The 15,280-nt window shown below is 41.3% G+C and overlaps 1 protein-coding gene across 1 annotated transcript in view; it reads right to left on the minus strand.

Moving 5' to 3' along the window:
* Positions 1 to 12,258: 12,258 nt before the first annotated feature.
* The window catches only part of LOC126035746 (uncharacterized protein SPEM3-like), a 53,920-nt gene continuing 50,898 nt past the window's right edge, over positions 12,259 to 15,280 (minus strand). Inside the window, 2 exon segments of the mRNA XM_049794627.1 lie at positions 12,259 to 12,299; positions 12,331 to 12,364. Of these exon segments, the coding sequence (XP_049650584.1) occupies positions 12,259 to 12,299; positions 12,331 to 12,364 (75 nt within the window).

Raw genomic sequence — 15,280 nt, forward strand, 5'->3', positions numbered from 1 at the left:
CCTTGTTTTTAAGATCACGAGATGCTTAATGCTGTGGGTACCAGCTCTACCCTCGACTTCTTTCCTGTTCCTGCCAAGCAAACCCCAGGAGGTTTGTGCTTATATTAGATGTTGCTTCCAGGTGCTAAAACTGATGAAAGGCCTGCATTATTGCTGTGTGCAGAGAAGTCTCTGAAAACCTAAGGATATATCCCATGCTGCGATATGGAGAGCACACAACCGCTTCTTGGGGCAGATCTGAACGGGCATCTGGAAGATCTATGCATGTGATATCCTTGGTTGCAGGAATGGAAACATCAACTGGTTTCACTTCCTTTTGGTACCTGAATTGGGGGTGACCAGCCTCTCTCCAGGGCCAGCTCATGGCTGTCTTTAGCTCATCCTGCCATGGTGCTGTGCTTGAATTGGAGGTACAGGCTGATGATGGACCCATGCTGCTAATGAAAGCTGGACCAGAAAGCTGCGGAGACATGTTGCTGAATTGCCATGGGACCAACCCGTGTGTCCCATGGAGTGAGGGATCAGCACGTCAATGTGAGCCTGGTGCCTGAGGTTCCAGCAGGATCCAAGAGCTTGGTGCAGTCCTGGTGTAGAGCTCATCTCCAAAAGTGAAGTGCAGGACCCTGATGATCTTCATACTCGGCTCTAGGCTGATGCTATGATGAATGGATTCTATCCATCAGGAATCTGTGCTAGACGAGAGCTAAAGTATCAGTAATAAATTGTCTATAATGCAATTGTATAAATAAATGACATAACTACCCACCTCTATGTTTTATGAATGCCTTGGTGAACACGGTTTATCAGAGCAATTTGGTTTTTGGGTTCTTTAGTGTGTGCAGCAAGTTTCCGCCCCATTCAGGGTCTTGGGCTCTCTTGATTCAAAGAGCTAATCTCCGAATAAGGATATTTCTAGGGCGGTGTATATGGCATTGCATGGCAAGAAAGGGCATCCACTAATCTGATTCTGGAATAATATGGGAAGGTGTTATGTTATTACCATGAGGTGCTTGCAACTGCTTTTACCAGCCTGCCAATCGCTCACTAGGAACTTCAGCAGCAATTGCTGTTTGGCCACGGTGTAACCACATGAATTTGGAGATGAAAGCGAGCGCGTGTCAAATCCAGGGCCTTGGCAGCAGGCAGCACAAACATCTGTGTGATAAGCCTCCAGGTAGGAAAAATGCCAAGGGAAGAAAACAGAAGCAACTCCTAGACACAATGGAGCATGGATGTAAAAATACAACTTATGAATTGCACAGACAAATCGCTATCCAAGTATGGTTTATAGCTCCTGGTTATGGGTTTTTGTTGTTTGGGTTTTTTTTATTTTATTTTTAGAAATCTTTGATTACTGCAGGCTGAGGAGCAACCCCTCTTAGCTGCCGCTGATGACCTTTTCTATAAAATATACAGCCAGCCCCTCTGTTGAATCTGAACCAGCTTTTTGTGGTAGCAGATTGACTTTGAAGCTGATGGTAGCAAAGGTAAACCGTAGCTTTGAGGTGCTCAGGTTGCTTTCGGAATCAGGCTTTGCCCCTCGTATTGCCTATCCACGGTTATTTCAGCCCAGCTGACCTGTTTTGGAGCTGGTGTAGTCAGGATTTGGCTTTCCAGCTGCTGTCTGATGGGAGTGCTGCCAGCTATTTCCCCTCTACAGTTGTATGTTGTCCTAGAATAAGATCAAGAAAATACATATCTGTTAATGTCTGTAGGCTGGAGGCATTTGAAAATTGGGAAGAACCGTGTTTCTTAGAGCTGCAATCTGAATTTATTTGCATCACTGATGACTTCAAAATTAGAAGCGGTTATTGGCATCTGGCTTTCTGGAGGAGAGCAGAGACTGCAGAATTGCAATTGCGACTCCTATATATTAATGGATTTGGGGCTTGTCGTCTGCGGAGAAGGTAGGGGTTTTTGCTGCATAGGGGAAAGGCAGCACAGAGTTTTCAAATGCCTTATTCAGTCCAAAATATTCCATTGGCATCAGCACAGGAAAGGTATCCAACATAAACCTTAAATACTTGTCAGCTTGGTTCTTGCCTGTGGAAAACTGCAAATTAGGCCCTTTGGTTTAATAAACAATCCTTTAATGGAGGAACAACTAGGCAAGGTATTCTTGCTGTAACACTCGAAACAAAATAGACACCCTGCTGTAGAGACTTCGGGAGGTAAAAGCACATCAGCATTCTTGCTACAAAAGAGTCCAGAATACCTGCAATAAAAACAACAGGGTTTTTCTTGGTTTGTTTTGGGGTTTGGTTTTTTTTGGGGGGGGGGGAGGGGGCAAGAGGTTGGTTTGGTTTGGGTTTTTTTTTTCCCCCAAGGCTTTTGAGTGGGTGTAAGTGGCTTCCATTTTTCAGATGTCTCATTTCAATACCCGATGGCATCCTACCCTCAGAGGCACAACTCTGAAGCACAGCAGTGGAAGTAACTTCGTGCCTTTAATCCTTGAGGCTGAACGTGAGCTGGTTTAAACTCTGTTCTGCATCCATAAAAATAAAGCAAAAAGGGACTTACATGGCCAGTTTTAGGGGCAATACACCTTCCCCTGCTGTGTAAGGGGATGTGTGCTTTCACAGCCGAGTTGACGAAGCACCATCGGCACCTCATCACTTCTTCTGATGCCTGTCTAGACCAAACAGCCAGGTCTGAATAACAGGTTTAACTCGGCCCCTCGGCACCCACTCTCCATCAAGCATGAACTGTCATTGTGATAACCAATTGTCTGGTAACTCTTTGAAGCTCAGCAAAGAAGAGTTAGCGAGTCTTTTCAGTGAAATACTGTATTTCAGCACTTGTTGCCATGCCTTCAGGGCTGTCTCCTTGAGCTAATAACAGACTGAGAGTGGCTTTTTGGAAATGCATTGTGACACCTCCTTCTAGAGATGGCTGGATATCATATCTGTGTTCCTGCACGCTATGAATCATCGCAGATCAGAGCACCGTTCTCTGCTTAGGCTCCAGCAGACTTTAAATGTTACAGGCTTGCATGCCAGAGTCTGAGGGTTTTTCTAAAGCACCTACCCACGTCCTAATCTTGTCATCTGCCCCTTATCTCAATTCCCTTTGTTTCTGGTTAATCCTTTCTTACCTTGAGTCCTGGGATCTTTATGCTATATTACCAAGACAGAATGATATTGCACAAATGGATTGCCAAGCATTCCATATTCCTCTCTTTCCTTTGGTGGCTCTTTATGAATATAAGGAGGTCAAGAAATAACCTTTAGGTCCTCACAAGTGTCTCCTTTCTAATCACATCCATGTCTCCCGGCCTCAGTAAAGCCTCTCTGCTTTCAGGTGAGGAGGAGGCAGGGGTTGGTGTGGTGCTGGTTCAAGAGATCACTTCCACGCTAAGTTTTTCTTTTAAGTGAGGGCACGTCTTTGCTTTTAGAAATATTGACTGTTTTCAGCTCAGTCGAATAATTCAATTGCTCTGTTGGTCTAGAGGAGTATCTTCTGTAGCCAGTGATTTTTCTTCATTCCTGTTTTCCAAGAAGACATCAGAAAAGGTTCTTTGTACATTGGAAGAAATAACCAGGTGACCATTGAAACCATCATAAGATGACATTGTACCTTCTGTGGAGGATCTTGGGTTATTTTGCAATGAGCTAATGAAGATTTGCTGCCAAAGCTGAGGTCAGGATTATCCATACTGAGAAGTAAACGTTACCAGAGAACACCTTCCCTTGTTCACCACCTCTTGAGCCTGTTCTTTTCCTCTACAATGAGGCATTCCTGCTGGAACTGACTTTTGATGTGGACTGGTCTCCAGACCCAACTTGATGACTGCTTTGAGTTTCCAGTCAATTCTGAAGGTCCCAAAGAGCTGCTGAAGCAATGCCTTCCTGAAATGGTGCTAGCTCCTCAGGTTGCACGGCGGTATTTTCTTCCAAAAGACTTCTCTGCTTGTTGAGCATCGCTGTCAGAGGTCTCCTCAGCAAATGAAATGGCTAAAAAGAGTAGACATGTTTGCTCCAAGTTAGCGATATGGCTAGGTAGACACAAACACTTCTTGGGAGGCAGCTCTTGCATCTGAGAACTGGCCCCTGGCTCTGCCAGATGGGAGTATGTAAGAGTGATGATGCAAGGTTGCTAAGGCAGTCCAACCACTTCAGATCACCTGCTAGCCTTGCTGCTAGCACTCTCTCCAACCTGTTTCACACTATTAGGTGCTCTTTTTTTTTATTATTCTTTGTCTTTATTTTTCTTCTTAGTTTCTCTCATACTGAGGTTTGTTATATATCTTTCATTCTTTTGATTTGAACAAGGTATTTTCTATTGCGTTTTTTGATATTTTGCAGTATAAGGTTATTGCAAGAAAACTACCAGAATTCATCTTAGACTTAAAAATAAATAAATAAATAAAAATTTTCAACTTTCAAGACATTACAAGTTAATGCCATCCTGCTGCACGCAGCCTCTGCTCGGAGCACGGAGGCTGCATTGCGGACTTCAGCGTATCTTTGCCTCAATAGCGGCTATCCCTTTGTGAAGTGCCATAGGCGTACCACATTGCAGTTGGTTACCATGTCAACCTCTGAATGATCCTTTTTTCTTTTTTTTTTTTTTTTTTTTATTGAAAGGAGAGAAGGTAGGTACATGAAGTCCATTGATCTCATCTGCCACCACTCTTTCGTTGCATTGAGCCTGCTTCTTCCTGGGGATGCTCAGATGTTAATGGAGGATTGCTTCTATATCCAACCTTTGAGCTGTATTACTTCTCTGCTGTGTTTCTTCGTAGGGAAGTGCAGTAGTCACCAGAAGGGAAAGCAATGGCATATGAAGAACAAATTGGTGAAATCGCTATATGCGTGCGTGATCCTCTTTGTCTGTGTCTCTTCTAAAGAAGCTGTTGCTGGTAGTGATGTAGTAAATAGGGTCTAGGATGGACCTAAGGCTTTAAAAACAGTCTCATGTGGGTTAGAATAGACTTGGGTTGGTTTGCCAGGGATTTATGTAGAGCTGTTAGTGACAGTGGAGTCTCTTGAGAAGACCCACTGCTTTTACCTTCAAGTTGTCTTGCTGGGATGCTCCATTTTTTCTTTCACCTGAAAGCATTTGAACTGTGTGCCAGCAGTGCTGCAGGCTTTTTTTTTTTTACTAGGTCTTGGGTGTTTCCTCTTCACTGTGGCTCTTTGTGTATTGCTGGGACAGGGTGGGGAAAGACCTGCTGGGGAAAGATTACGCTTTGGTTTTGTTCCAGAAATCAGATTAGGTCTCTTATACTCATCTGAGTGATATCTGAGGTAGATGAGTACCACTTAGAGCAATGGACTGAGCATTCAGTCTATGATGTCTCCATATCAGAACTCATTTGAAAGGTCTGGTTTCTTTGCCCATATCACTTGATTACGAAGGCTTTTACTGTGTAACCAACACCAAGATAATGGAAAATATGCCACGAAGACAGGAGGAGCAGAAAGTGCCTGACTTCCTTTGTTAGCATTATTGAATTCAGTTGAATTAATCTCCCTCAATTTAATTTGTTGAGCAGTATGTGCAAGCACAACTAAACATACTATGTTTGGTTTTTTATCGTGACCGTGTGACCCAAAGTGTTTAATACTGCAGAAGCAAAACAAACAGAAGAAGGAATGCAGATATTAGAGGTGGAGAAGACCTGGGTAAGTCTGCTAATGAAATATTCTCTTCAGTTGTGTTCTGGCCTTGTTCTAGCTACCCGTGAGAAGATGTGTCTCCACCCAAGGAGACACTGCTCATGGGAACAGGGGTAAATACCCTTTATCTGTTTGAAGGGTAAATACCCTGTACCTTTTTCCACACTTCATCTTGCTGCAGTTCTTGGTTTCAGCATGATTGTAGAAATAATAATTGGTGCTTCAAGGCTTGTCCAGTCTAGCCTATTCAAAACACTTGAAATCCAAATACTGGAGACAAAAGAACCCCCCCAGCTTAAACCATTTTTAAAAATTTTGCCTACTATCCACAAATTGAGTTCATTTTCCTTATGCATTTGCTCAGACATGATCTGTCACATCTTCGTGCTCATGTACCAATGCCTGTGTAGTTTGTAGGTAACAAAGCAAACATCTGCAATCACATTGACATGGATTTCTTGTTTCACAGCTGGAACTTTGCTAGTTAACTCTCATCTAAACTCATGGAATAATTCAATAGCAGAGTTGACTGAACTTTTTCCTATTAAATTCCAAATGTGCCCAACCCAGCCACTTCCACCTGCATGGGCAGCACCAAGATTAATCTTGTATTATTGCTTATAGCCCAGCATACAGCAATGAAGTCTGTACGTGATGAATAACGCTACTCCATGCAACGGGACTAAGTTCTCTGACCTTTTGTTGTTGAAACGCAATAACAAGTTGTGGGTTGACCCTGGCCAGCAGTTAAGGTTTTGGGCACTTTTTCCATCAAGTTGAGATTTTAATTCCCTTGAAAGCCAGCTGCAAGGCTATTTGCTGCCTGTGCTGCTACATGCTGCCTGCTCCGGTTGACTCAACGAACTACTCGTCTGAATTTTTGAAGACCTGTCCTTCATAATAAAATCATACCTGGTGACTTAAGATTCTCTTTAATAGGAACTGAATCAGCACAAGATTGTGCTGTTTGTCGTTCTTTGCTAACAGCTGTTCCTTAATGTTCATCTAGGCTGCTGCTGACTATGAGTACGCTCCAAAATACCTGAGCTGTACCACTATTAACAGGTTTATTTTCCCCAGGCTGTAATGAAGAAAGACAGTAGTATTTTTACTAGCAATGTTTATGTCCCTAACATTAATATTTAGATTTTCTAACCCCATTAAATCCTTCTCCAAACCTGAACATGTATTGGAGGTGACTTTGGACAGGTGTTCAACATGGTAAGCCGTGAAAATGCCTGACATCACTCCATGCTGTGGTGGTCTCAGAGGAGCCGGTAGAAGTTAGTTCATCATGGCTGGCAGCAAGATTTTTATTTCAAAGGGAGCAGGTGAAGCAGCAAACATGATGTTTGGGAGTTCTGTTCTGCTGCAATGAAATATCTGAGAAGTGGAAACTCATCTAATGCTTCTCCCTGGAGACTGCAATGCAGGTGGTTGAGGCCAAGTCTTGAAGCATCAGGCTCTGCTCTATGTGTACGAATAAACAGGGATTTTAGTAATACACTGGCGTTGCCTGCCTCTGTCACCTCTGCAGAGTGTCCTATTGCAAACAACATCGGTCAAGATACAAGCACCCTATTCCCCCACTGATCTGAGTCACTGCTTTAAAGCTGGTGGAAGAAATAGCATGGGCTCCTGCATGGGTGGTGCCATTTTTACTGAGTCTCATGGTTTTTATTTGCCATATCATGGAGTTTGTCTTGATTATCAGATGTGCTGCTCAAAATAAATTCAGTTGTGCATTGGAATTTTTCTCTAATGCTGCCCTGAAGCGGTCAGAAAGGATTTACAGGCTCATGCGTCAACCCTAGAGCAGGCGAAATTGTCTTTAAATGGGATTTTGAAGTGATAATCTTCCCTCTCAATGGAAGCTGTTTTAATTTTTCTTTCAGAAAGCAAGGTTGGGGGCCTGGTGGTGGCATATTGTGGCTTCAGTATTTAAGTAACACTCAGGGAAAGTAATTGCAAACACTGCTTGTGCCAGCGATTCCAATCAAGTAAGCATTTAAGGTATTAACTGCTGCATGCATTGTGCTACTGTTCACATTCTTAAGAGTCATATGCCGGAATAATTGGAGGAATTGCTAATTCGGTCCTTGTTATTATTTTCCAACAGGACAGAACTCGCTTTAGGACTGCAGAATGGACAGACATACTCCAGCAAGCAGCTGAATATTTCTGAATGAAATTACCCATGATCAGGAGATGGGGACTGTTCCTGGACAAAAGAAATAAAATTCTGATGTGAAAAATTCTGTGTGATATTGAAAAGCTTGGAAGAGGTAGGCTTGCAATTATTGTCTTAATCAGTGATGGGGGCTAGAAGAGAACCTGGACATAAAGATAACCAACTGGCTTGTGCTCAGAAAAGGTGCTGGACTACAGTTTCAGGTTGGGTTTTTTGTTATTATTTCAAAGATCAGTTTGTTTTCCTTACTGGCAAGTTCTGTTGAGTGAAATTGTGGGGCCATTTGTTAAACTTACTTGTTTTTTCTTTTCTACTAAATCTGTAGTTCCACTAACTTCCTTACCTGGATGCTTCCCTTTTATTTTATTTTAATTTTTGTCACTTAGTTGTATGTTGTCTCTTTCCCACTTTTCTTGCTGCCTCGATCATCACCTTCAAGTACCACATTTAACAAAGTGCTGAAAGAATGAGTTTCATTATTGAAACAGCTCAAAAACTTGACATGAATGGAAGTGGTGGATACTTAGGAGGGGTTGAAATAATGTTCAACTAGTTAAATTTCAGGATTCTGTAACACAATATCATTTAATAATATGGTCTGTCAGTTTGCTGTACAGGAGTGAAAAAACCCCCAGAGCTTCCTTCCATGAAATACAAAATGGCTTGCTTTGGAGGTGGGTTTTTTTCCCCCCAACATGAACTTAACCCCTCAAAAACAGTGACTTCGGGAGCAAACTTGAATTCCTTTGAAAATTGGAGGTGGTGGTTGCTCTGGTGTGGAAAAGCGAGGTTTAAGGCTTTAGGGTTTCCCATGAGTATGTGCTGGGCATCCTCACCTCTTACCGCTCTTCACTCTCTCTTTCATCCAAACTATCAAAGAAAACCTGCAGCTGGGGAGAAAGCAAATCATTAGTTTTCATATTATGCAGGTCCCAAAGCCATGCAGTGACTGGTCTAAGGGAGGTCTTGGAAAATGGCTTTCCTGGGGCTGCAGCTGAAAAGAAACTGTGATGATTGGTAGAAAATGAGGAAAAACCTGTACAACTGTTGATAAGGAGAAAAGCTAGCAGTGCCAATGGTGCTTTAAGGAAATCTTTTCTCCCATTAGTGATCTTGTTATCCATCTGCTTGGGAATGGGCATAATAGCATTAACCGTTACTTTCTTCAATAAAACTATAGAGCCTTGAGTGGGAGTGAGAGCTTGCTGCCAGGGAAGGGTCAGATACCGTCCTGCAGCCAACACAGCTTTCTAAAGTCTTGTGAGTTCAAGCAAGAGCAAATGGAGACAAGCCACCTCCATCCCTTGCCTTCTACTGATGCTCAGCAACACCAAAATTTGCCACGTTAAGGTCGAAGTGAGCTGGGGATGGTCATGGACGCCAGTCTTTAAGTCCTTCAAGACCATCTTGGGACAATCGCAGTCAGGATGATGGTTACATCTCACTTGGCTGCAGCAGCAGCAACATGAGCTCTATTAATTCATTTCATGGAATATTCACATTAACAAGGTGTAAAACCCTTGAATGTGGACCTAAAGTGTGTTTGTTTTTTTTTCAGTGATAGAGATATTCATAGTTCAGTTCCTGTTCAGTTTAGTTACTCACCTGCAGTCTGGAAGTGAGAGAAACTGTTTCGTGTTCCTGATAAAACTAGATTTTTGTGGCAGATTATTCAGTCAGCAGGACTGGGAACCCTAACTTGCACATAAAATGCTGGTTGTAGTTGCATCAGCTGCAGAAGGGAAGCCCGAGGGATGTCCTGAGAAACTGGGAGGGGAGTAATTTACTGGAGGAAATTGTGCATTTTTCTTGAGTTTCTGGTGAGCGTAGGGATGCACAACTCTCTGGATGTGAAGTTGACTTTATATTGCTCTCACCTTTAAAAAGAGCAACACACAATGGTTTAGCTACTTTTTATGCTGTCAGAATGACGTAAAAAGGGTATAACTAACCCAAATTAGACTTCTTGCTCCCATTGCATCTAGATTTGGGTTTGCTCTGCTTTTTCACCAGTATTCATCAGCAGGGTCCTTAAATGAAGGAGGACCAGGCTTACATAAACGTATGCACAACTTGACCTCAAACAGTCTTTATGCCTTGCTTTTCAGCAGATTAGTGTGTAAGTATAGTTAACTCAAGGACTAGTAATGGGTCACGCGTTTCCTAGAAGAGGCTATTTGTTGTAGGTTGACTCTGAAAGCAACTTGATTAACGAAATAGTTTAATGGGGGAGAGAGAGAGAGAAATGCAGAGCAAAAATTCTTTCCCCCTTTTTACTTAATTATGAGCATTAGTTGAAGGAGCAATGGAAAATAGAGTTGCAAAGCTTTCCTTTCATGCGACTGTCTGATGCCCTAGAGATATTTTTCTTGCTCTTTTATCATTATAGTTAGGATCATCTTGTATTTTTAGACTAATAGCTGCAGCTTAAGTAATTTGTATAATAGTTGGTAATAGCAGCTTATGCAAAGCAGGGAGCTTTGTGTATACCTTGTGAAGGAAGAATGTACTGACCACCCTTGTGAAGACAAAATTAAATTAATGTCTCCAAAATAACACATGTAGGAGAAGGGAATCCAGACAGCTAGATGGTCTGTGGCTTGACTACAGATCTACAATATTCCTATACATGTGGGAAGAAGGGAAAGTCTTGCTCTGTTTTGGAAGAGGTGCATAACTACGTTGGGGAAGAGGCTTCCTTTTCAAGTCTGCAAGGGTGAATGTTTTTGATGGTGAGAACAACTCATGGTGAAGATCCAGTTTAGTCCCCTACTGCAAAAAATGTCATTAGTGCATAAAGAAACTCTTGAGTTATGGTAATGGTGGCATCTGCTATTGTAGGATCACCTTAGGCATAAAAGCCCACGAAACATATTCACAGGGTTTGATAGTGGACATTGGTCCAGGTGTGGCTCATGATGGAGACTGTTCACCCTGGGCTTTGAGTGACTGACACATGCTCCCCATCTTGCAGAGTAGGTTCTGCAGGTTACTGGCCTCAAGCACAGATTTGTTGCTTTGACTGAGGTGTTTGGCTAACACGTTTGGCTCTCAGGTGTCCTCCTGGCATCAAATATTATAGGACTGCTCTGGGGAAGCATTGAAGTAGCATGGAGCAGTCCAGGGATTTTGGGCTTGCTTGTTGATATGTGTTCTTCAGGGTGGCTTTCCCAAGCTTATCTCATGAGTCATCAAAAGTGGGATGAATATCTGTATCAATTCCCACCCCCCTACTTTTTTTTCTTTTCCTTGAATTAGAGAGCAACATCACTAAATTTTCCTGGACTGCAGAATATCTCATTGATATGTCAGTCCTATGGCTGGATTATATCCGGGCTACAAGGTCCTTTCTTTGATGTTAATGAAGGAGAAAACCTGGGGCGGGGGAGGTACCTTCTGCAGCAATGAAAAAATAATATTTTTCTTTCCCTGAGTACACAAAAGAGAGAATGCTTCAACCTCAGTATCAGATGTTAACCTTTGAACCTGAAAATGCAGGAGGAATGTACTTTTATTCAAGCAGTTTAGAAAAAAATAAAAACATCCACATGACCAGAACAGTGTTCATAATGTTGGTCCTTGAAATTTAGACCATGAAAACCTGCAGAGCTGCAACTGTTTGCACTAATTCTGTGGCAGGAATCGTAATTTAAAATCAGTGAACAATGTGCACGTATGCAGTTTGGAGGTAGTATGTAAAAGCCATCAATCAAATAAGGGGAAAAATAATATATCCAATATTGAGGTCAGGATGGAAAGAAATCTATTTACTGCCCTTTTCCTGGCTTTTAATTTTTACACCATTTTTGGGGAAGCTGGCATATATTCTCTTGGTGTCCTGTGCAATTGCAGGATAGAAATTTAAATACAGATAACTTTGAATTGGGTGTATCTACATACAAAGCTCAAACCAGCATCCCAATGAAATCTAAGGTTTAAAATAAAATTTGCTTAAAATTAAAAGTACAATGAACCTATAACAAGACCCAGAACACTGAAGTTCTCCCTGGTTTGAATCATAGTTTTTATGCGTTGCATGGGAAGTAATAAATACTTTTGCTGAGTTAGCAGGTTTGCTGAGTGATGCGATACAACAGTAAGCCTTTTATTTTCCCAGATTAATTATGGTCTGCATAGAACCAGGATGATTAAAAGAAATAATGAGTAGTGTGTGAGGTTTGTTTTTCATTTTTAAGATGGTAAAAGTGAAGTTTCCCTCTAAAAGAGATGACTCTAAAAGAAAATTTATGGCACTTGCATAGGCCATAGCTTTAGGAAGAGATTCCTGATAAATGAAGTATACACAAACCATTTTTTAAAATCTGTCTCTTCTGACTCAATTTGTATGCAGGAGGCGTTCACTCTGATGCTGAAGGTTATTCTATTTTTAACACCCTTCCCCTGCACTTTTTTTTTTTTTTAATAAGGAGAGGTAAGTTCTGTAAACTACAAAACATTTTTCTTCCAAATATCAATTAAAAGAAAGGCTTTTTTAAAACAAACAAACAAACCACAAACAACCTTACAGGAGCAATACATTTTCTAGACAAGGCTGTATTTCTTGACATACATTATTTTGACAGCACTTACAACCCTTTTCTGAATGCTTACTCTGTCTATCATCTATTTCCAAAAAGCTGGCTCCTTGTAAGGGTTTTACTTAGTGTTTCCATCTTATTGCTTGATAACTCATCCAAGATAACTACAGTGAGGAGGAGGAAGGTAGCTCTTGCTGGGAGAGCATGGGCAATAACCCCTTGCACCTAGTTTTCGCTGCTGATGCAAGTTTTAATGCCGCTCTTGCCAAGGGGGAGAGATGCTCTGCCTCGAGAGGGTGGAGTAAGGGACTCTGCTTGATGGTTTATGGAGAACACGTCGATGCCAAAAACCTTTTCACGTTGTTCGCAGCAGCGGAACGTAAAGGGAATGAAAACTAGGGCAGGCATAGCAAGTGCATATCCCATCTCCTGCGAGTTGCTTGCTCAAAAAATGTGGGTTGGCTTCTGAGCAGCTTTGAGACGCTGGCGTGAGTGTGTGTGAGCAGAATCTGTATTTTCCTAGTTTTTTTTCTTTCGTCTGTGTCTTTCAGAGACTAGATGGTCTAGTCTAGTTTGGGAAGAGACTGTACTGACAGCCTGGATCTTAATCCTGCTTGACAGTACAGCCCAAAGGAATGAAGTAGTCAAACTAATGTAAAACTCCTGTCAATAATCAGAACAATTATTTTTTGTTGTTGTTGTTTTGCACTGTTTCTGTAAAAACTAGGCTTTCCATAAAAGCAACGTTAAGCATCCCAAACCTCATCCCTGCTACACCCACCCGCTTTCACAGAATATCTTTTCATTTCAGTATATTGCTGGGTTTTGGTGGGTTTTTTTTGCTGAGTGCCACTTGCATATGGAGAAGCATCCTATGATCTGTCAAAATGCCCTGTCCTGAACTGAACTGCAGCGGGGGGGTGCGGGGGGGTGGTCAAGAAGAGCGTTTTTTGTAAACTAATCTGCTTTCTCACATGCACAGAAAATGCCCACTTAGTGCATCCTCCCAGCACACCACTGCAGGGCAAAGCCCCTTTTGTTTGCATTACATAAACCTAAAAGAAATTTAGTTTCAGTAGGAACTGAAAATACAAAAACAAATCTTATTTTTTTTTTTTTAAAAAAGACACACTTCAAAGAGGCAGCTTCACAGGAATAACACAGCAATTGCTTATTACTTAGGTTAATTAGGTAGTTACATCAACCAAGCATGACTTATGTAGCTGTCTTGCTTTATTTCTGGTAGCTGGTTAGTGTGCCTATCCTAGGGTTTAAGTAAAGTTAGATTTACAACTAAGGTTAAAAGTGCTATTTGGGAAGGGGTTTCCATATTGTGTTTTCCTGATATAACCAGCTTGATTATTCTAATTAGCTTTTCATACAGAGGGATTGAACAGCTTGCTGTGGGAGACAGGTAGGACAGTCATCAGGTTTGGCCAAGGTCCTGCATATAATACCAAACTTGCTTTTGAAAATGAATACCCAACAAACCCAGGTGCTTCCACGTCAAGACTCAAGGGATGACATGTCCTACTTTTAACAGCTACCAATTTTTACCTAATTCACTTAAACTTTATAATAGGGCTTGAAGTCATATGTTTGTACATGTTGGGTTGATGGTCTCTCTGGTAGTGGTCAATATTGAAAGACCTTCTCATGGTCCTCTGCTTTCGTCCTCATCCTCCAAACCCAAATTAAAACAGAAAAGGTGTATGAGTGAAGTCAGTGAGGAATTTGTATGATGTTCTTTACTTAAAGTGAATTGGGCTGTTGCTGAATTTGCAAGTGGAAGGGACTTTGAACTATTTATCTCTCTTTTTCCCCCTTCCTCCCCCTTCTGCCTTTTGCAAAATACATTTTTAATTTCATTTCTGAACTTGCACTGTCAATATTTAAAAGCTTAGGGCTCTTCCTCATTAAATAGTGATACTGACTTTTTTTTTTTGTTGCATATTCTTCCAAAACACTAACAAAAGGTTAGATTGCTTGGATAGCAGGATCTATTATTTTGCAAGGGAACCTATTGAACTTTTCTGAAGATTTTCCACCTTCCTGACATTTTCACTGCCTAAACTAATTCTTACCTCCACTGTATTTCCTTTATATTATTACTCAGCTTAACTTTGTATGCTGGACTCTATGCCTTTTCCATGCTCCACTGCATTACAAATTATTTTAAAGGCTTAGAGATCCTTTGCAAAGGGTTTGGGGTTGAACAGCACATGGTAGCTGTGAATAATTACAACTTTTCCCCATGTGACAGGAGTTTAATAAATATGTTTTCTTATCAAAGCACTTTTTTTAAAAGTAAAAACATCAAATAAACTAGCAGGAAATCTGATTTAACTTTTCATCACATATATAATCTCTGGCATAATTACCAGAGTTGAGATTGCCCACAAGCCAAAAAATCAGCTGTGCCATAAATATTCATGCCAAGTGGAAATAGCAAGAATTTAGGGCCAAGTGTCAATTTTCATTGACTTTGGGAAATGATTGTAGATGCGGCAGGTTAGCTGCCCGTGGTGCTGCTACGTGGCATTGGTGGTGGCCATCTTGGTAGAAGACACTGCAACCGGTAATAGTTTTTGAATGGAAAAAAAAGGCTGCAAAACTTGATCAAAATGAGAGATTTCGAAGAGAGCTTCAGCTCTGTAGGATAAAATAGTTTTCTGCAAATAAATGATGGCTTAAATGATAGATGAAAGCTCATTGGGCTGTTTGTATCCCACTGTCTTCTTGCCCTTAGCTGGTTTTCATCAAAATATTTGACTTCTGAGCTTTCATCTGTTTAATATTTGGTATTGTAGCATCGTAATATAGTTTGGATTCCTGTGCAAACAATGACCAGAAAAGTCATCCTGAACAATTTTAGCCTGTTTATGGCATAAAAACCTTTGGTCTATCTGCTACCTGGGAAATAAGAAATT

Source organism: Accipiter gentilis, chromosome Z (assembly GCF_929443795.1).
Source record: "Accipiter gentilis chromosome Z, bAccGen1.1, whole genome shotgun sequence".
Taxonomy (NCBI): Eukaryota; Metazoa; Chordata; class Aves; order Accipitriformes; family Accipitridae; genus Astur; species Astur gentilis.